At 43.8% G+C, this 22885-nt stretch overlaps 1 protein-coding gene across 1 annotated transcript in view; it reads left to right on the top strand.

The window, feature by feature from the left end:
• The window catches only part of LOC115472989 (inter-alpha-trypsin inhibitor heavy chain H3-like), a 179587-nt gene that overhangs the window by 59098 nt on the left and 97604 nt on the right, over positions 1–22885 (top strand). The window contains 3 exon segments of the mRNA XM_030207558.1: positions 4042–4158; positions 17069–17188; positions 17190–17238. Coding sequence (XP_030063418.1) covers positions 4042–4158; positions 17069–17188; positions 17190–17238 — 286 coding nt within the window.

The following is a 22885-nucleotide window of genomic DNA, read 5'->3' as shown; positions in this document are numbered from 1 at the left end:
CCCATTACCCGAACAGCATACATAACTGGGAGAACAGTGAACCTCCTGAATCCTCAACCACAGCAACCAGAACTTAATATTACAGAGTTTTTAGAAAACTCATTAGAATTAATTACTGAAAGAACTACTCTCATTGTCTCATTCGCACTGGAAATGGACAAATCAAATACCTTTAAACTTTATTTTAAAAATATGAATTGTAAATTTCTTGGTCAAACCATTCAAATTTTTCCTGATTTAAACAGAGAGACTCAAGCCCGTCGGCGAGAGTTTCTCGGTTTAAAATCTAGAACTTTAGCCTTGGGAGGATTGTTTAAATTAAATTTTCCCTGTCGTTGTATTATAATATTGAATTCTGTTACATATATTTATGGATCCCAAGAAATTGAAGGAATTTTTGATTTCAAAAGAAAGTGTAGAAAGTTTGACCCCGGTAACTTAATAGGGCATGTGTACTCGCTGACCTGGCTGTGGACTGCCTCTTTTGATCCTGCTCTTAATTTTGTTTTTCTTTTTCATGTAATATAATATTTACCTTGTATCTTGTCTTAAGTTGTGGTCTAAATGAATTTAAATTTTCCGATTAAGCTGTGAAATTATATATTTTCTCTGTATCCAAAAAAGAAAAAAAAGAAACAGACCACAATGTCTCTAGGCTGTCCTTCCCTTTGGGGGCCTAGGCTTCTATGAGCCCTGTCAATTTTAAAGCATTTGAGGTTTCGTTTATCACCTCCTATATTTCCCGGACCCATGATAAAGTCACAGAGTTCTTGAACTACTTTCACCGCGTCCTTAAATTCTTCCTCTTCTGGGATACCTTTGAAACGCAGATTGCATCTACGGGACCTATTTTCCAGGTCCTCCAGCTGCAGTTCTAGGTCCCCTCTCATTTGTTGCTCTTTTTTAAAGTCTTTTTGTAGGTCTTGTACCTCCTCCGCCATATTTTCCACCCTCATCTCCGTTTCTGCTACGCGGTTACCAATCTCTTTCAGTTTCTCATGCATTGCTTCCACTGCTGTCTGGATGCTTGTCCTTGTTGCTATCATCTCAGCTTTCTGTTCTTTAAACCAACGAGTGAAATCTGACTTACCATAGCCAGTTTCCTGCTCTGTTGGCTCCTCGGGTTCTGAGTCCGATTCCGAGACGCCGGTGGCCATCTTGGCTCCTCGCGACGCTCCTCGCGTTCCAGCATTCTTCCTCATTCCCGGCATTTCCAGCAAGTATTTGAACTTTGCTAGTCTTTTTCTCGCTGCCATGCTTCTGGGCTACTTTATTAACCTTGCCACTCGTGCAATCGCTTTAATTTTCAGGGGTGCAGCGCCTCGTTGCTCTGGTGTTATCGGAGCTCCGTTTTCAGACAGCCATCTCCTAGCACTGACATCACTTCCTCCTGTCTAATAGATTTCAACAACGGGGGTACCCTAAGCGTGCTATATGCTCTGCAAATAAGCGAGCTAAGCGTGCACAGATACTGGTTATCGCAGAGTGTTATTAAGGAGAAGAATTTTCACATAAATTGTATGTTGCCTTTTTATAAACAAACTCACTTAATTCAAATCATTATATTGAAGCACTGGTCGATATTAATGTTAGATAAGGGATTAAGGGAGAAGCCTCCTTTCTCCTGTACAAGAGAAAGAAATATACGGGAGATCCTGTCCAGGAATAAGAGATCTTTGTTACCCGTAAGTGAGGAGATTAAAGGACATGGTCCGTGTCAGCACTGTGTATATTGTTAACATGCTATGAACGTTAACCAAATATGGGTACAAAATATTGGGAGGCAGTTTTATTTAAAATCAAAAACTGATTTTAACTTTATAAATGTAGTTTATGGCATTTGCTGCCCATGCCAATTATGGTACATTGGAGAAACTACACGTAAAATAAAACTGCGGCTAGCGCAGCATTTAAGTAACATAAGATTACAAAAGCGGGATACCCCTTTAGTTAATCATTGAATATTACATCATCATTCTATTTTGGTTCTGCAGTTTGTAGTACTTTTTCAAATTGAGAGTTGGAGGGGCAATGTAGAAAGACAATTAATACGGAAAGAGCAAAAATTGATATATAAGTGGAACACAGTAGAGCCCTGCCGATTAAATAAAGAACTTGATTGGTCACTATTAATGGCTATATAAAGGAAGGATGTAATCAGACACCCATTCATGTACAACAGGAAGTGAGGTAGAAGTATCGGATGCTATAGAGCTCCACACGGTATACCCGACGGAGTTTAGAGGTTGGATAAGGTATGGGAATAAGCTTTAGTTTATTAGATTTTAATGTGAAGGTGAAAGTATGATTGTAATAGTGTGTATTATGTATTGTATAAGGTCTCCTGATGAAGTTATAAAAGAAACACAGCCAGTGTTGGGACCAAAAAACGTTTATGGGACCAGAAGATATTTAACATGATTTGATGGAACAGATGCCAAATATTCCACAGTTTTTTCTTCAAGGATTAATGGGTCCTCTTCAGAAACTATCAATAATTTGAAATCAAGTTAAAAGAAATATATGTCCCTGATTTGAGGGAAGGAGAACATTGGGAACTATATGGTGAAATGGGTCACCAATTTGGAACATCTGATAATTGTGCTACAGCTGTTTTAATTATTAGTACTGAAGAAGAGCATTTGCAGAATGTGTCATGTGGAGAGGATATTGTGAGAACATCTGACAGAGAGTGTTTTATTGTTAGATTAGATTGATTTCATAATAAAGATTGTACATTTTAATGCACACAGTAAATGTTTGTGGTGTATTTAAGGAAAAGAAAACATAGAGTGTATTAGTCAAGCAGTACTGATATTTTGACACACGATTAGTCTAGGGATAAAACTTATGGAATCATGGGCTTCTAATTTCAAACTAAAGCTTAACACAGATAAAACTAAGTTTCCAATTATAATTAACCCTCACCATCTTATGAATCTTAAGAACAAAAGCTATTCCCTTGAATCATCAATGAAAATCTTGGGAGTCACAATAGAACGTTTCCTCACCTTTGAAAACCAAGTCTCTAAGTTGTCTTTGAGTGTCTTTCACTCACTTTGGAAGCTAAAGAGATTGAGGCCATTTTTCTCTAGATCTGTCTTTCATACTTTGGTTCAATCCCTTGTCCTCACCAAATTTGTCTATTGCAATTCCATATATGCTGGACTTAAAGGTGGTCTTCTCAAAAAATTACAAACAGCTTAAAATACTGCTGCTTGTCTTGATATGTAGATCTCCTCGCTTCGCCAAAGCCACTCCTCTTTTATATGAGCTACATTGGTTACCAAAAAGAGATAGAATATCTTTCTAATTATGCGTTTTCATTCACAAATCCTGTGTGGTCAAGCCCCATCATATATGAAGAATCTTATTGAGTTACCCCCTCATAATGCTGTTTCATCATCTAGAGAATATCTTGTCTTAAATTTCCCTATCTGTAAGAATGTGATATATAAAACAATTTGCTAATTTGTCCTATCAAGGCACCAAAATTTGGAATTCTCTTCCTAAATCAATCAAGTTCACAGATGATTACCTAACTTTTAGAAGTCTTCTAAAAACACATTTCTTCAGTCTGACCTTTCTGAATACAAAGAGCTGTATTTGAATTGTATTTATTTGTTACATTTGTATCCCACATTTTCCCACCTATTTGCTGGCTCAATGTGGCTTACATATTACCGTTAACGGCGATATTTGAATTTTACCTAAACCCTTTTCTTTAATCTCATATCCCATCTAGTTCTGCCTAATTATGCTCTCACCTATCCACCCTTAATTGTTTGTTCTTGAGATAGTCTGGTTGCTCACTGCACATGTACTAATTTGCTTCTTGAAGTTATTGCAATTTGTGTTATATTCTGTACATTATTATGTTTTATTCACTTTATTGTTTGTTTGTAAGCCACATTGAACTCGAGTCTATTTTGGGCTAATGTGGGGTATAAATGTCATGAATGAATGAATAAATAAATAAATGCCAGCTGGACCAATCAGAAAATCCTTCACTTTCTTATACATTGTGTTTGTATTTTTCAGATTGTTAATGGTTATTTCGTCCACTTTTTCGCACCTGAAAACCTTCCAGCTGTGCCCAAGAATACCATTTTTGTAATAGATAAAAGTGGATCTATGTCAGGACGCAAATTAATTCAGGTACTGTTACTGAAACTTCTTCAGCTAAACTGAAGGTTTTGAAACCCTGTAGCAGAAACTTGCTTTGAACTCAAACATGAAAGGCAGCGCAGCCCTATAGACAGTGCTGTGTACTTTTGGCAATGTACCCAAGTACTTTGAGCCTATGTACAATGCAGTCAATTTTCAAAGGGAAACGATCCATTATTTCCCTTTGAAAATTAGCCGTCACAGATTGTGCTGAAAGCAGCCATATAGGGGTCAACATTTAAAGCTAGTTACAAGGGCTGCAGCACGTTACCCATGTAACTAATGCTCACCAGGCTTGGGTGTGTTTCTTCACTTTTTATGCATATTTTTGTGTACTACTTATATCACCTTTGTACTTGCATATCTCACATTTTGATATTGGTGTTCTTTTCATTTTAATATAATCCTTTTCAATATAATTGTTTGGTATACATTTGTTTTACGTGTTCGTATTCAAACACATGAGCACTTAGACTTACAAAGCTACGTGGAGGGGTATTTTCGATAGAACGTCTAAATCAGAATTTGGACGTTTTACACAAAACATCCAAATTCTGAACAGGAAAGAAGATTGTTTTCGAAAAAGATAGACGTCTATCTATCTTTTGTTTTCGAAAATACTATGGACGCTTTGTTTTTTGGAAATCAAATGAAGCAGATATATATGTGGAAAACAATATTTAATGGATCAAGTCAATAAAATTAGCAAGCCCGACACAGGCCGTGTTTCGCCCCACTGGGCTGCATCAGGGGCTAATAAATATCTGTATGATCATATAGTCTTCACTTGAGTATCTATCTGTTGAACTCGCAATTTGACAGATGGCACTTCACGAAAACAAATCTTTCAGAAGCCGTGAACCGACATATGCCACCATAAAAATGTAAAAAATGTCCAACTGCAAAACATCAAAAATAGAGGAGGAGTGGCTTAATGGTTAGTGCAGTGGGTTTTGATCCTGGCAACATGGGTTCAGTTCCCACTGCAGCTTCTTATGACTGTGGACAGGTCAAATGCACAAGGGGCATTTTTGGATATGACGTCTAAGTCTGAATTTGGACGTTTTTGTAAAACATCCGAAATCAGAAAAAGAAAGGTCATTTTCTACGAAAAAAACCGTCTATCTTTTCCTTTTGAAAATGCTGCGTGCAAAAATGTTTTGTGATTTGGTCCATTTTCAAACAAAAACCACTCAAATGCAAAACATACAAAACACACAAGAAAATCCACAATAGAGTGAAACCATTCACATGTTCTAAATGTGGTAAAAGCTTTGGTTGTAATGTAAATCTCAAAGTGCATCAGAAAGTCCACACAGGAGAGAAACCATTTGCATGTATAGAGTCTGGTAAAAGCTTTGGTCAGAAGGTAAACCTCACAATGCACCAGAGAATACACACAGGAGTGAAACCATTTACATGTCCTGAGTGTGGTAGAAGCTTTGGTTAGAAAGAAAGCCTCACACGGCATCAGAGAATCCACACAGGGATGAAACCATTTACATGCACTGAGGAGGTAAACGCTTCAGTTGCATTGGGACAGGTAATTAAGGAATGCACACTCTTGCTATGAAGTATGGAAAAATAGCACTCTGGTATTTATTTATTTATTTGTTACATTTGTACCCCACATGTTCCCACCTATTTGCAGGCTCAGTGTGACTTACATGATACCAGAGAGGTGTTAATAGATTCCGGAGTAAAGCAAATACAGATAATGGTTAAGTTGGGGTAGGAATAGTAGGGAACACATGAAGGAACATGTGGTGGGGCCATATAGAGGATAGCAAGAACAGATGGAACAGATGAGATATGTGTATATATACGTATATATGTATGTAATGAGACCTCCTTTTCAGCTATAGATCTGAATTCAAAGCCCGATTCTAATGATAAACAATAGACACAAGGCTCAGATGTTATAAAAAAAAAAAAAAAGATAGAAAGCTTGGCATCAGGTAGAATAGTGGAAAGGTGACATCCCAGGAAAGCAATAGGGCATCCTTGGGGACACTGCAGTGGATTTTATCAAATGCTCCTATGTACACATCTCACCATTGTTCCCTTACCTTGTCTGCTGAGCCCCCCAAAACCCACTACCCCAAACGGTACATCACTATCATAGCCCTTACAGGCATACCCAAAATGACACAAACCAAATTAGCATACAGACCAGGAATTAGGAGAACAGTCTTGCCAAATCTGAAAAACAATGTGTTATCAAAATCTCAGAACCTAACAAACAGATCCCTATTCAGTCACTTGGCCTTGCAGTCACACATGCAAAACAGAGATAGCCCCTCTTCAAATTCTTCAAAAATTAACCTGAAATCCTAAGAAGTTAGACTCTGCATGCAGCACAATACCAGAAAAACAGAAAGAAACACATTGCTATACATTAAGACAGCAGATGTAAATTCTCAAAGTGGACGTATTCCAATCACTAAAATGAAAATAAAATGATTTTTTCTACCTTTGGCCCAAGTCCCACCTTGAACACGCCCCTGGCATGCCCCCTTGAGATTTGGACATACTTCTGACAGACTTCAGAAAAAAAACGTCTAAAAAGATGTTTCGAAAATACTGATTTGGACATTTTTCTCTTTTGAAAATGAGCCTGATAGTAACCTATGGAACTTTGTAAGTCTAAGTGCTTTGAAAATAAGCCCCATTTTCTCTCTGTTTACATATCTTGTCATGTTCATAAGGACTCCTGATGAAAGCATGGGGCGAAACATGGGTCGTGTTGAGTCCATTTTAAAGAGCTGTTTTCTTCTAGTGCATTGTCTTCAAGCAAATGCTGGTGGATATATGAATACAAATTTTGCAGTTTTACTCTGACTCATTGCATTGCTCATTCCCACCCTTTTCTTGTCTCAGACAATTAGATAGCACATATCGCAGTTGGGTTAGCGAAGATGGGAATGGGGTGAGGGGAGGAAGTGAGGTACCATCATGGAGACCTGTGTAGATAAAACAGGAAAGAAAATCAAGGGTGCCTGGCTTCAGTATGAGTTTAGCAAGGCTCATGTTTAGGAGCAAAAGAACAGGTGCCAAAGTGTGCTGGCACTTCCAGTTTTCTTTGGACAAGTGCGAAGCTGCAATTACTTGTATGCTGAAAGTCTTCTGTACATATGATTTGAAAGCATTTAGCTTGAATATGTGATGAGCTGTCGCATGATGAAATGTCTGCAATGTGTGAAGAAGTGGAACATTACGACAATGAAAACGCTGTTTTTTTGTGTCCAAATATAAGCCTTATGGAAAACTTCCTCCAAATTCTATATTTCACACCTAGAGATCCGTGCCAAAATACAAGCAGATTCTATAACAATGTGTGTGACTTAACAAGCTTAATAAGTTAATGAGTGCTGATAACAGCATTTAACAAGCAATAATGAGCACTAATTGGCAAGAATTAGAATTCATACGCATAATTCGCTAAGTGTATTTTGTAACAAAGTGCGCCAAATTTCTAATGCATGCAGGCAAAAAGGGGCAGGGCTATGGGCAAGGAAATGGGCATTTCGTGGGTGTTTTGAAATTACGTGCGTAGTTATAGAATATGGCCCAATGTGCCTAAATCTACACACTGGGATTTACACCACATTTTTGTTGGTGTAAATGGATGCATGTAATTTTAGGTGCTGAGATATCATCTAAGTGTGAATGTGGTGAAGGCGGTTAGCTTGGCAGAGTTTAAAAAGGGGTTAGACGGTTTCCTAAAGGACAAGTCCATAAACCACTACTAAATGGACTTGGGAAAAATCCACAATTCCAGGAATAACATGTATAGAATGTTTGTACGTTTGGGAAGCTTGCCAGGTGCCCTTGGCCTGGATTGGCCGCTGTCGTGGACAGGATGCTGGGCTCGATGGACCCTTGGTCTTTTCCCAGTGTGGCATTACTTATGTACTCATCTATATACAGTGCCTAAATCTAGGCACCGCTTATAGAATACAGTACACTTGACACTGATTTCAGCGCTGATTTTTTAGGTGCCAAATATTATTTAATCTCCCTCTGTGTGTGTAAAAGGTTTTAGTCGAGGCTCATATTTAGGCATAAAAAGCAGGTTTGATGTAAGCAGACTGCCTTTGGCAGCCCCTGAAGCTTTCCCTCTGCTACAACACATCCCATCTGTGCAGGATAGGAAGTTGTAGCAGAGGGAAAGCTTCCGGGGCCGCTGAAGGCAGTCTGCTTACTTCACTGACGCTGACAGCGGGCAGCGGCACGGAAGATTCAATGAGGGCAGAGATGCAGGGAGCAGGAAGTGGGAATGGAGAGAATAGTACGAGATCCCGCAAGGGGAGGGGTGAAGGAAGCAAGGAACACTGCAGCTGCAGATTGGGGGGGGGGGGGGGGGGGGAGAACCATCATATTGCCAAGAGTGGGAGGGAAGGAAGGATAAAGATGCCAGACCACAAGGGGGGAGGAGAGGAGAATGGAATCAGATACATGCCCGACTGGAGGAGGAGGGAAGGGGAAGTGAAGGACATTAATGCCTAAATATGGGGTGGGGTGGGATAGGGAAGGGAAGGAGATAGATGCAAGAAGGACATTGATGCCAGACTGGGGGGGGGGTGAAGGGAATTGATGCCAGACTGTGGGGCAAGGTGGATAGGAGAAGGGAAAGAGATAGATGCCAGACCATGGAGAGGGGTGAAGGGAAGGAGAGAGATGCCAGACATCAAGGGGGAGGGGAAGGGAAGGAGAGAGATGCCAGACCATGGGGGGAGAGGCGGGGAGGGGGAAAAGAGAAGGGAAGGAGATTGATGCCAGACTGGGGGGAGGGAAGGGAAGGAGAGGGATACCAGGGGAGGGAAACAGAGTAGAAGATGGGGCTAGGAGGTGTGGGGGGAAGGAGCAGGAGATGGATGGGGTTAGGGGGTATGGGGAGGAGGAAGGAGCAGGAGATGGGTGGGGGTGGGGGAAGGAGCAGGAGATGGATGGGGCTAGGGGGTATGGGTAGAGGGAAGGGGGACAGAGTGGAAGAGGATGGGGCTAGGCAGTGTGGGAGGAGGGGAGAGGAAGAGTACCAGGGCAGGAAATTACAGATAGGGGAGATGGAGTGGGAATTTGAGGGAGTAGTAAATACTTGGCAGTTTTAGATATGAAGAGGGGGTATATTGATGGGTTGGGAGAATGAGTGAGGGTGTGAAATGAGGGATATGAGAAGAGGGGTAAGAAAAGGGGATGATTTAGGGAAAGGTTGAGACATAATGTGAATGACCTGGAAGACTGGAGAAGGGATCAGAGGCATTGAAAAGGGATGGGGGTACTGGGCTATGGGAGGAAGGAGATGGGTCTCTGTAGGAGTTGAGTGAGAGTGGGATAGTGTAACAGACAGAAGACTGGCCTTGGAGGCAATGGAAGGAAGGAGAGACAGGGATGGAACTGAAACTGATAGGGTGATGAGATGCAGTGAAGGGTAGATGAGGGCTAAGAGGTTGAGTACAGAGGATGGGAATGGGGGACTAAAGAAGTGGATGAAAGATGGGGGAGGGGTTTAGGAGACTGCGTGAGGAAGAGACAGAGGGGGCAATGGGAGTTCTGGAAATGGAATGAGAGATGGTAAAAGCCAGTAGATAGATGCGAATGAGAGAAAAGTGGGGGGAAAAGCATAAAATGAAAGATCAGTGCCAGACAGATGTAGAGAATAAAAGGAAGAAAATAAGAGGGAAAAAAATGGAAAAGCCACCATGGAAAAAAAATTTAGGCGAAGACTGACATATGGAGAGTGGAAAAGAGACTAGGCTGCAACAGTAGATTTTCTTAGTAACTTCACTCCAGATATCAGCTCAAATTTGATCATGTTATGATCACTATTTCCCAGCAGATCCAACACCGTTACCTCATACCATGCCCCGCATTCCACTAAGCATTAGATCCAAAATAGCTTCCCCGCTCATTTGTTCCTGGACCAGTGGTGTTCCTAGGGGGACTGACACCCGGGGCGGATACCGATGTGCCCCGCCCCCCGGGTGCAGCGCCCCCCCCGGTGCAGCGCAACCCCCCCCCCGGTGAAAGAACCCCCCCTAGGTGCATGCCTCTGGGGGGGTGCCGCGCGCCGATCAGCTTCGTTTGTTTCCATGCTCCCTCTGCCCCGGAACAGGTTACTTCCTGTTCTGGGGCAGAGGGAGCATGGAAACGAACGAAGCTGACCGGCGCGCGGCATCCCCACAGCGGCGTGCACCCGGGGCGGACCGCCCCCACCCCCCTTGGTACGCCACTGTCCTGGACCAGTTGCTCTAAGAAGCAGTCATTTATTACATCTAGAAATTTTAACTCCCTAGCACTCCCTGATGTAACTTTTATCCACTCAATTAGTTTGATGGATCACAGATCCAGGGCCGTGCCAACACAGTAAGCGAGGTAAGCACTGCAGGGGGGCGCCGACCTCTGGAGGGCGCCAGAGGTCTGCTCAGTTGCAAAATCTTTTACCTGAAGTTGTGATTCTCCTCTCTCCCCTCTTCACGTAGCAGTGCTCACTGAGGTAGGCAGGCTCTGCTGAAGTTGGGGGGCGCCAACTGATAGTCTGCAGGGGGGCGCCAGAGACCCTTGGCACGGCCCTGCACAGATCATTCTATTCACCCATCCTTGACTCCCATATTATTTGTTTTTCCTTTCCAGATAGTAGACCCTGAGAACAATCTTAGATTCAAAATGATCATTTCAATTGCAAGTTTTTAATATTATCAAAAAGGGTTTTCTGGCTCTGTGGCTTTTACACTCATTTCACAGCTACCTTGATTTCTCATCTCTGCATACCCCTTATTCATGCACTGCTGATTCCAAGCTTGACTATTGCAACATAGTTTATAGAGACATTTTCCAGTCTCATATTAAACAGTTTGAACTGGTGCATGTTACATCGGCTCACTTTTTATGATGCACCAGAAAATTTGACCAGGTTACCCCCTTATGTATTCAGCTCCATTGGCATCTTATATCATATAGAGTCAAATTCAAGATCCTTTGACATATAAGGGCACCGCAACATAGGTGCCCCTGACTACCTGTCTGTGGTCACTATTCCTTCTACTCGAGGACTCATCTTTCACTCTCTCAAAAAACATTGTTTGGTTCTTCCAGCTTCACATCACACTTGTTCTGAAGTAACATCTCAGGGGTCGTTTTACTAAGGCACGCTGAAAAATGGCTTGCGGTAGTATAGGCGCGGGTTTTGGGTGCACGCTGATCAATTTTTTAGCGTGCCTGTAAAAAAGGCTTTTTTTGTTGTTGCCATAAATGGACGTATGGCAAAATCAAAATTGCTGATGGTCCATTTTGGATCTGATACCTTACCGCCAGCCATTGACCTAGTGGTAAAAAAGGTTTTGACGGCTTCCTAAAGGAAAAGTCCATACACCATTATTAAATTGGGCTTGGGAAAAATCCACTATTCCTGGGATAAGCAGTATAAAATGTTTTGTACTTTTTTGGGATCTTGCCAGGTATTTGTGACCTGGATTGGCCACTGTTGGAAACTGGATGCTGGGTTTGATGGGCCTTTGGTCTGTACCAGTATGGCAATACTTATGTACTTATGTAATCTGGGCAGTAATGACCTATGCACGTCAAATGCCACTTGGCCTGTGTCCGTTACGTGCGACCAAAAATAAAAATATTTTTCAGACGCGTGTATCGGACGCATGCCAAAAATGAAATTACTGCAAGAGCCAAGCGGTAGTTGGGTGGTAACTCCATTTTGGCGTGCGTTGGGCACGCATAGACTCTTACACGGCTTAGTAAAAATGCCCCTCAGCCTTTTTCTTGTTGGCTCCCATACTGTGGAATGACCTGTCTTGTGCACAGAACTTTTCTTCCTAAGAGTTAAAACAGGCCTGAAATATTTTGTTTTAACAGGCTTTTGGTGTCCAGCCACCAGGATCTTGAGACAGTCTGGCCGATATTTAAAAGCATGTCAGGTGTTCAGCGCTGCATGCGTCTGGTAGCGCTATACAAATGTTAATAATAATAATAATAATAATAATTTAATTGGCCAGGATTGGCACCTGGCTGGTTAAATGTCCTCAAGCTGGCTATCCCTTTATTATTTGGTTGAATAATAATTATCATAGTTTTAGAAAGAAGCTAAAAACATTTTGTTTCTAAAGAGTGATATGTGATGGTTTTTAATTGTTCAATGAATTGTTTATTTGTTGTTTTATTATATACTAGTAAAAAAGGCCCGTTTCTGTTTGAAAGGAAACGGGCGCTAGCAAGGTTTTCCTCTGATGTATGTTTGAGAGAGTGTATGTGAGAGTAACTGTGTGAGAGAGGCTTCTGTTCCTGTTGCTGTGCATTCCCAGTGTTGTGCTGATTCGCTGCTCCCTGTATTGTGGCTCTGCCCCTCTCCCTTCTACTGGCCAATCTGGTGTGGGTTGTGTGACGTAACTATTATCTACTACATGAGGGACACCACCTCCAGTCAGGGTTGCCAGATGGGCGGTTTTCCCCGCCCAATTGGGCGGTTTTCCGCAACCCACCGCGGGAAACTTTTGCCCGCGGTGGGTTGCGGTTTTTTTGGGGCTCGTTTTCTTTTTTCTGTGCGGGTTTTGGGCGGTTTTTCGGCTGGCGGGGGGTGGGGCTAATGGCGACAGAGGCGGGGTTTGTGACGTTTTGGGTGGGGTTTGTTGATGTATTGGGCGGGGTGATGACAGTGGGGGCGGGGCTGATGATGGCGGGGGTGATGACAGAAGGGGCGGGGTTGATGACAGCGGGGGTGGGGTGATGACGGAAGGGGCTTGGTTGATGACGTCGGGGGTGGGGTGTGTGCGGTTTTTGAGCGGGTTTTGAGCGGTTTTGTGTGGGAATTTTTTTTTTTTATATGGCAACCCTGCCTCCAGTGGAAACAATGGTTCCAGGCAGCCTCAGAATATTGGAGGTGAGAATTATTATATAGGATGTTGTAGACCACACTGAAACCTGGAAAGGGGTTAATTTGGTGGTATATAAGATCTGTTTAAAGAAAATAAAAGATATTCAGAGGGGATAATCAGCAGGAGATAACTGGCTGTCTCCCGCTGAATATCCCAGTCAGTAGCTAGCCGGCATTTAGTTTGTTATAACATCACCTTCAGTTTGTCATAACATCACACATGATTTTAGAACATTTTGTAGGATCTGATGTCTTTTGAGGTGATTGCGTTTATAACAGACTTGTGACTGTTTAGGTTCAAATTATAAGATACTAGTAAAAAAGGCCTGTTTCTGTAAGAAATGAAACGGGCGCTAGTAAGGTTTTCCTTTGAGTGTATATGTTTGACAGAGTGTGTTTGACTGTTACTGTGTGTGATAGAGACAGAGTGAATGTGCGAGTGTGTGTGTGACAGAGTGTATGTGTGTGTGTGAGTGAGTGAGTGAGAGAGAGATAGACTGTGACAGAGTGTGTGTGTGTATGGGAGAGAGAAAGACAGAATGTTGATTGATTGATTGTGTGTGTGTGTGTGTCAGAGAGAGTGATTCGCTGTGTGTGTGACATACCAACCCATGAAAAAATTCAGGGAAATATTAAACATTTCATGTCCTATTCTTTTTCCGCCTCCCTGTTGAGTGTATTTGTTTGATTAAAAATATGCCTTAGTTTTCTAAGGAAAAGTATACACAATGTTCAGCCAAATACATTTCCAAGCATCCTGTATCTGGTGTGCAGCAGTTTAAAAACAATTTTTTTGGGGGGGAGGTGAAACAGCTCTTAAATCCTAAGCATTCATAGTACTGTTATTGATACCATATCATGCCATAATAATTAGATACAACAGATGTTTTGACCTTCTTTGGGCTGGAATCTCATACCACAACAGAATTAAATTACACTGATAGATCAGGGCACAAAATGCAAAACTTGCTTCCCATACCCCATCCTGCAGAAATTTAGTTGAATTAATTCAAAGGAGAAAAAAAGGTTATTGCACATCCATTACTTGGAAAAAACTACATTCGCTTCCTGACTGTTTCCCTCTTTGGTTCTGAGGCATTTGTGAAGTCTCACTACCCAGTCGGGGTTACGGTGGAAGACGACGGTGGCAGCAGCAGCAGCATCATTAAACGGTGTACAGGCTCGGGCCGTCTCTGTCTCTCAGCTCTGGTCCCACCCTCATTTCCTGTTTCCGCAAGGGCGGGACCAGAGCTGAGAGACAGATGGGCAAGCCTGTACGCCGTTTAACGATGCTGCTGCTGCAGTGGCGTAGCTAGGGTAGTTGACACCCGGGGCCGGTCATTTTTTAACACCCCCCCCCAAATCCAGTACTAGGCATACCGAGAATACAAAACACTCAGGACCTATAGCGCAATTCTACCATACCATAAGCAGTCATTTCTACAAGTCACACAAGCATCTTAACGCTACAGTGAGCACTAGAACATCAATTCACCTATTGTAAAACAAAAACAGACAGATTAGTACAGATCATTGATCCTGCACAGTCAATGCCAACCAAAAGCCATGTCTTTTTCACAAACACAGATACACCCTAATCCACTATAGAATAAGTAATCATAAACTTTCTATTTAGACAAAAATTAAACTGAACCCCTGATGCCAGACTCTGCATACAATGCAACACCACAGAAACAGAAAATGTCCCCTAGTACTGTGCAAAATATAAAGACAGTGGATGTAAATCTGAAAAAACTAACAAATCCAATCACCACTTTACAAATTAACAAATAGAAATAAAACAAATATAGAAAATAAAATACCATTTTATTGGACTAATACATTTAGCTTTCAGAGGCCATAACCTCCTTCCTCAGGTCAATACAGTATAGTGCTGTTATAGTATCCTATCCTGACCTGAGGAAGGGGGTTTTGTTCTCTAAAAGTTAAGTCAAAATGTATTAAAAATTAGTCCAATAAAATGATTACCTTATTTATATGTTCTATTTATAAACATTTATTAACACATAAACACAGATACAATACTATACCCTAAAGCAAAAAAATAAAAAATATATATTTTATTTACAGTTTGTTGTCTCTGGTTTCTGCTTTCCTCATCTTCTTTTCACTGTTTTCCTTCCATCCAGCATCTGTCTTCGCTCTTTCTCTGAAATCCAGTGTCTGCCCTCTCTAATGTCCTTTCCATCCAGTGTCTGCCCTCTCTCTCTGCCCCTTCCATCCACCATCTGCCCTCTTTCTCATTCCCCCTTCCACCCACCATCTGCCCTTTCTCTCTGCCCCTTCGATCCATCTGCCCTCCCTCTCCCATCCATCCAGGGTCTGCCCTCCCTCACGCTCCCCCCTTCCATCCAGGGTCTGTCCCCTCTCTCTGCCCCCTCTTTCCACCTGCACCTAGTTCCAGTTCCAGCCCACATCTCCCACCTGCCACCCTTTTCAGCCCCACTATCCCACCAGTCCCCAGCCCTTTTCTCCCATTAGTCCTGGGCTTCAGCCCCCAGCCACTTCTCCCTGTCCCCTTTTCAGCCCCTAGTTTCAACCCCAGCCCTTTTCTCTCACCAGTCCCAAGCTTCAGCCCAGCCAGTTCTCCCTGTCCCCTTTACAGCCCCCAGTCCCCATAGTTTCAGCCCCTGTCCCTTTTCAGCCCCCAGTTCCAGACCCCTTCTCCCATGAGCACTTCCCTCCCCAGTCCCCTTATCCCCATCTGAGCACCCCCACCCCTCCCCAATCCCATTCTCCCCTCTGAGCACCCCCACCCTCCCCAATCCCCTTCTCACCTCTGAGCATCCCTCCTCTGAACTCCCCCACCCCTCCCAATCCCCTCTGAGCACCCCACCCCTCCCCAATCCCCATTCTCCCCTCTGAGCACCCCCACTCTCCCCAATCCCCTTCTCCCCTCTGAGTACCCTTCTGAGCTCCCCCACCCCTCCCCAATCCCCATTCTCCCCTCTGAGCACCCCCACCCTCTCCAATCCCCTTCTCCCTCTGAGCACCCCTCCTCTGAACTCCCCCCCCCCCTCTCCAATCCCCTTCTCCCCTCTGAGCTCCCCCCCACCCAGTCCCGTTCCCCCCTCCATTGAGAGCCACAGAGCCCTCTTCTCCTGCCACCGCCTGCCTTTTTCTTTTTTTAAATCTGTGCAGCCACGCAGGCAGCGCTTCGCGTCTGGACCTGTGTGTGCTGTGAAAGAAGTAATTGCCAGCGCTGGCGTCGGGCCTTCCATCGATGTCCCGCCCTCGAGGAAATAGGAAGTTACCTCACAAGAGGGCGGGACATCGAGGGAAGGCCTGAAGCCAGCGCTGGCGATTTACTTCTTTCACAGCACACGCAGGGCAGACGCGAAGCGCTGCCTGCGTGGCTGCACGGATTTTAAAAAAGAAAGAAAAAGAAAAAGGCAGGCGGTGGCAGGAGAAGAGACGCGACGGAGCACCCCCCACCCGCGGACACTCGGGGCGGACTGCCCCGCCCTTGCTATGCCACTGTGCTGCTGCTGCCATTGTCATCATCCACCGTAACCCCGACTGGGTAAGTGAGACTTCACAAATTCGTAAGCAGGGGGGCTGGCAGTGGACGGGAGGGAGGGAGGAAGGGAGGTACGATGACCCTGGAACTGTGAGCGAGGGGGGATCCTGGAAGTGGGAGGGAGACCGTGAAACTCGGGGATCTGGGAGGGAGGGAGGCCATGACACTCGGAGGGAGGGAGGGAGATATTGGGAAGGGTGTGTTAAATATGGGCGAGGTAGTTTGTGCTTTGGGGGGGAAGGGGTGTTTGATGTGCCGGGGGAGGGGCTTGGTTGATGTGCCGAGGGGGGGCACTGACAGCTGATTCCTAGGCAGGGGGAGGAGTAGGGAAACATGTTCTAGCTCAGCAACTGCAGGAGCCATGGACACGGGCAGCTACTTTAGAACATTGGAGGTGAGAATTATTATTAGGATTGCCTCAGGAAGGATCTTTAAACACAGTTAAATTATTTCCATTTCTTTCTTTTCTCTCTTAGACAAAAGAAGCACTTCTTAAGATATTGGATGATGTGAAGGAGCATGATTACTTTAATTTTATATTGTTTGCCACTGGTGTACAACCATGGAAACCATCTTTAATCAAAGCCACACCTGAAAAATGTGAATGAAGCTAAGAATTTTGTCCAGTCTATTGATGCCCGAGGAAGTATGTACCAGATGTGGAGGGGCATAATCGAACGCGAATGCCCATCTCCATGGCGTCTATCTCCGAGGGACAGGATACGTGAAGGGGTGGGACAGACCATATTTTCAAAAAAAGATGGGCGTCCATCTTTTGATTCGATAATACGGTTCATGCCGGGCAAATGCATTGGATTGGGCAGATTTGAGCTGGGCGGAATTGTTTTTAGCGATAATGGAAACCGAAGGCACCCCAGCTCAAAAACGAATAACTCCAAGGCATTTGGTCATGGGAGGGGCCAGGATTCGTAGTGCACTGGTTCCCACTAACTGAATGGAAAAAGCCCTTCCCTTACTAATCTGGAAAGGAAACGGGCATGCATGAAGGGAAATTGAATGCAAATGAGCTGCTCGCTGTTAGCTCATTTGCAAACGATTTCCTTCCTAAGGAGGGTGCCCAAACTGCCCAGATGACCACCGGAGGAAATCGGGGGAGTGACCTTCCCCTGACAGGTGCTCTAACCACTAGGCCAGTCCCTGCCACTCCTCCACTCCACTTCCTTAAATTTGGCTGTCCTTGTAGGGGGGCAGTTCAGGATGTCCAAAATGTTTGAAAGAAGGACGTCAATGCCTTTGTTTATGCCTCTGCTGACACCACAACATACCGTCCCCAGGGACCTACATACTGCCCCCCCCCCCCCCCAGTGATGGCCAAATTTCAAGGAAGTGGAGTGGAGTGGAGAGTGACAGACTGGCCTAGTAGTTAGAGCACTGGTCTGGCAATCCGAGGTGGCTGGTTCAGAATCCACTGCTGCTACTTGTGATCCACAATCCAAAGAAATAAAGAGGGTGTTGAAAGCATTTTGGACCTTCTCAACTGCCGTTGCAGGGAGGACGTCTTCAACTGCCATTGCAGGGACAGAGGCGTGAGGATATACATCTTAAAAAAAAAGGTTTGTAAAGTTGTTTTTTTTCCGGGTGGGAGGTGGTTAATCACCACTGGGGAAGTCAGGGGGTCATCCCGATTCCCTCCGGTGGGTCATCTGGGCAGTTGGGGCATTTTGGGGGACTTGTTCGTGAGAAAAAGGGTCCACAAAAAAGCGGCCCAAATTCTCGCTTCTGCCGCCCTTCTTTTTTTCATTATCGGCCGAGGGCGCCCCTCTCTCCCTCAGCCGATAAACATGCCCAGTCCCCCTCCGACACGCCCCCATCAACTTTGTTCGTTCCCACGACAGACTGCAGTTGGAGGCGCCCAAAATCGGCTTTTGATTATACTGATTTGGGCGCCCCATGAGAGAAAGGTCGCCCATCTCCCGATTTGGGTCAAAATATGGGCGTCTTTCTCTTTCGAATAAGCTGGATAGTTATACATTTAGGGGCCCTTTTACTAAGTCCTGTAGGGCGCCTAAGTGTGCCCAACCATGCCAAATTGGTTACCGCCCGGTTACTGCATGGCCCTTGTGGTAATTTCAATTTTGGGCGCATGTCCTCTATGCGTGTAGAAAAAATATTTTTTATTTTCTGGCGCTCGGCAGCTACGTGCACCAAGTGGCATTTGACGCGTGTAGACCATTACCACCCAGTTACCGTGTGAGACCTTACTGCTAGGTCAATGGCTTGTGGTAAGGTCTCAGACCCAAAATGGACACATAGCAATTTTCATTTTGCCGCACGCCCATTTTTGGGCAAAAAAAAAGGCATTTTTTGTAGGTGTGCTAAAAAAATAATTCTGCTCGACCCCCCAAAACACACGTCTACACACTGCAGCAGGCCATTTTCAGCGCACCTTACTAAAAGGACCCCTTATATTGTAGTGTAGGGTGCAGAGTCTTGTAAGAGAGCTCTTTGAATTCCTCTGTTCAGAGCTTTTCCCAAGTGGGTTTGGAGGTGAATAAAGTTTGCCTCAGTAGGTAGCATAATTCCTGGTCATGAGTCGTGATCACCTGACATCTTCAGTCCCCAACTATTACCTTGCATTTCACGGTGTCTAGTGTGGGGCAGGAAGTATCCCCAGTCTTCCTGCCCATGTTTAGTATCCTGGTTCAAAATGGTGCTTTGACTTCCTAGCAGTAGTCTTGTGGTACTATTACGAGGGAGCCTGGAGATGTGAGGCGGAGGGATCCAAGGGGGGAGTGTTGGTTTGGAGGGGGGGGGGGGGTAATATCTAGTTCTCTGGGTAAGACACATTTCAAATTATGTCACACACATTAAGGAAAGTAATTATTAAGGTAAGGTAAAAGCCAGGTTTTCACCTCACGTAAGTCCTTCCACATACAAGAATGGGAAGAAACAGTGGGTGTCTTTACAAAGTACACTCACGTTTTAAGCGGCACTAAAATTGTGGTGCGCTAAATGTTGAGATGCCCATAGGATACATTGACATTTCTAACGTTTAGCGCACCACAATTTTAGCGCATACCAGAAAGCGAGAGTGCCTTAGTAAAAAGACCCTCAGTGTGTTTTAAGCCTATAAATGCATTGGATTTTCCTGCATTGAATGGTTTGAAGTGTATTTCTCCTAATTGACCAGCAGGTCGTGTTTTCTGCTGTAAAGCTGTTACAGAGAATGAATGCTCTTTTCTTTAACACAACAGGAAGCAGATGCAATATATTTTTGAAATGTTGTGTTCTGGGGTTCTGATTGGCCTAGAGTTTGAAGCTAAATAACAGTACGAGTTTTGAGTCCAGTCCCTAGCCAGGAAGAAAAGAAAGCAGATCTCTTTGCTAATGCTCATGAATAATTATGGGGGTCCTTTTACTAAGGTGTGCTGAAAAATGGCCTGCATAGTGGTAGGTGCGTGTATTGGGCACTGTAGATCTATTTTATAGCGCGCCTGCAAAAGAGGCCTTTTAAAAACTTTTTGCTGAAAATGACGTGTGGCAAATCAAAATTGGCGGCGCATACCATTTTGGGTCTGAGAACTTACCCACATCTATTGATCTAGCGTAAAGTCTCACACCGGTACCGGGCGGCAATGACCTACGCACGTCAAATGCCACTTGGTGCGCATCCAATATGCGTGTCCAAAAATATTTTTCAGATGCGCGTATCGGGACGTGCACCAAAAATGAAATTAGCACAAGAACCACATGGTAGCCGGGTGTAACTCCATTTTGTGCTGCGTTGGGCACGTGGCAGATGCTTACGTGGCTTAGTAAAAGGGCCCATATGTCCGAATCTTGTCAGGTACTTTTTAGAAAGGTAAACAAATGTTTAGGTTAGTTTTCTAATTGATCCAGTTTGTCAGTTACCTGTTATTGCTTACTGATTGCACATTTTCTGTCCACTGTTCAATTTTGAGAATAAACACATTTGTTTGTTCGCCCTGCCTGTCCTGGCCTGATAAAGAATCCTGGTGGTTTGTGTGTTGGGTCTGTGAGTGCTTTCTAGGAACTGTGGAGCCACTGGAAGTTTAGCTCCAGTAACCTAGAAATCACTGTGGATAATTTAAGATTGGGAAGACTCGCCCAGAGGCATTTGTGACCCAGTTGGTGGGAGGAGGGGTTCTAGTGTAGAACACAAGCGGCTGGTGGCAGACAAACCTGAGCTGTGCTGGGGGATAGACCCTCTAAGTGGCCGTGGGGTAATGCCAGGGTGGGTGGCTAGGCATTTCGTGACAAGAACAAGGCTGGTTGCATCAGTCATCACAAGTAGCATTATTTTGCTGTCACCAGACCATCAGGCACATATTCTTACGGGGCTGGACTGAAGTATTCCCACCCTCCTTTCCTACATAGCCTCTCCAGAGGGCCCCCACAACTTAGATCCTTCCCTCCAGATGCCCTGCCATGACAATTCTCCCTGTGAATGCCCCCCCTTCCTCACTACACTCTCCCTGTAGCCCCCCCACCCCCTTGGGTTCACCTAGCAAATCCTGGGGGTCTAGTGGGGTCAGGGCAGGAGCATTTCCAGTTGCTTCTATCCCTTCTGGCGTTGGATTCAAATGGTGCCAGTGACCCCTAGTGATAGTCTTGTGATACTATTGCTTGGATCAAATTGCTTTGTAAGCACCTGAAAAAATTGTCCCATAATAACAGGGACTTATCAATATAGCTGCCACATCTTTTTGTATTGTTGGTAAGGTTAATTAGTCAACCATTTTTCTTCAATTGCCCTAACGTAAAGAGCTCCAGTCCAAAAAGAACCTGCTTATCTGGTGAGCAGAGACTTCCGGTGGCAAGATGGCGATCTAACAGCCATACAAAACGCTCCCCTTGCCTCTGAATCTTGTTTCTTAAACTTACGGTTTCTCATGATGCCACACAACAAAGAAAGGGGACAACCAAGGGCCAGCTGCCAGCGGTCAGAGGACTTCATCCCCGATGCAGCAAACGTTGTGGAGCGCTTCGTATTGATCAACCTCGCGAAGCCTGTGATCGAGACCCTGCTGTAGATGCCGCGTAAGAGCGCTGGCGCCTCTGGGTTTAGACATCTCTCTTTCGACCCCGGGGGATTATTCCACCTCCATGCCCGGCTACACAAAGGACAGAGCAAGGAGTGTTTGAAGCAACGGTAGGCGTTGACGGAACCACTCAGCCAGGCAGTGCCTCTCCCGAATTTGTAAACGGAAGAAAGCGTGGAAGAAGCAGCTCCTACGGAAATAACGCTGTCTTTAATTTGGAAAGCTCTTCAGGATAGTAAAATAGTTGTTTCCAAATCCGTTCGAGAAACTACTTCAATTGGGGACTAAAATGACTATTGCTAACAGAATCCCTGGATAAGGTACATTCAGAAACAATGGAAAAAATATCTCAGGAATTATGAGGAAATAAAGACTATAAAGATTATGGCAGATTCATTGAGAAAAGATAAACTGATGGTGCATAGAAAAATGGAAACAGTTAGAAAATTGTAATCGAAGATTAACTCTTAGGGTAACAAACTTTCCTATAATATCTGGGATATCTTCAAATGACTTATTTAAAAAAATACTTAACTGAGAATCTGAATCTGCCATCTCAAGCCATCCCTCCCTGTAATAAAATTTACTATTTAAAAATGCCTTCAAAGAAAAATGTACTCGGACAGGAGGGTATATTGGAATAATCAATAACTGAAGTGGCGACTCGCGGAACACTAATTGTTTCCTTAATATTTGAGCAAGACTTAAGCTCATTGATGAGATTATACTTTAAGAATCTTCAGAAACCATTTTATGATCAAAGAGTATGGATCTATCCTGACGTTACTAGAATAACTCAGGAAAGACGGAGAAAATTTCTGTTACTGAGGGAGAAAGTGAGAGAGATGGGGGCTTCATTTCTACTTGCTTATCCCTGTAAAGGTATTGTCAAATATTTGAATAACAAGTATATTTTTTATGATCCAGAACAGCTACAGATTTTTGTTGATAGGAAAATCTTGAATAGAGATAATTAAAAGAATTAGACGAGGAAACATCAGAAGTAATGCACTAACCAATAGATAATGTTTCTTATTTGTAGTTTCTCCTATATAATTTTCACCACCTTCTCCTTGCTAAGTGCTAGTGGTCTGAGGAAGAGATATGAATTCTTTATTATTAAGTGATGAGCCTGATGGGTTCAAAGATCTTTATTTTTTTGTATTATAATCTCTGTGTTTCACAAGTATGTTATTACAACTTGTATGTTGTTTAAATAAAAAAAAAAAGAACCTACTTATATTTATTGGGTGGCTTTGATTGAGAAAT

Source organism: Microcaecilia unicolor, chromosome 6 (genome assembly GCF_901765095.1).
Source record: "Microcaecilia unicolor chromosome 6, aMicUni1.1, whole genome shotgun sequence".
Taxonomy (NCBI): Eukaryota; Metazoa; Chordata; class Amphibia; order Gymnophiona; family Siphonopidae; genus Microcaecilia; species Microcaecilia unicolor.
This window is presented reverse-complemented; position numbering and strand designations above follow the sequence as displayed.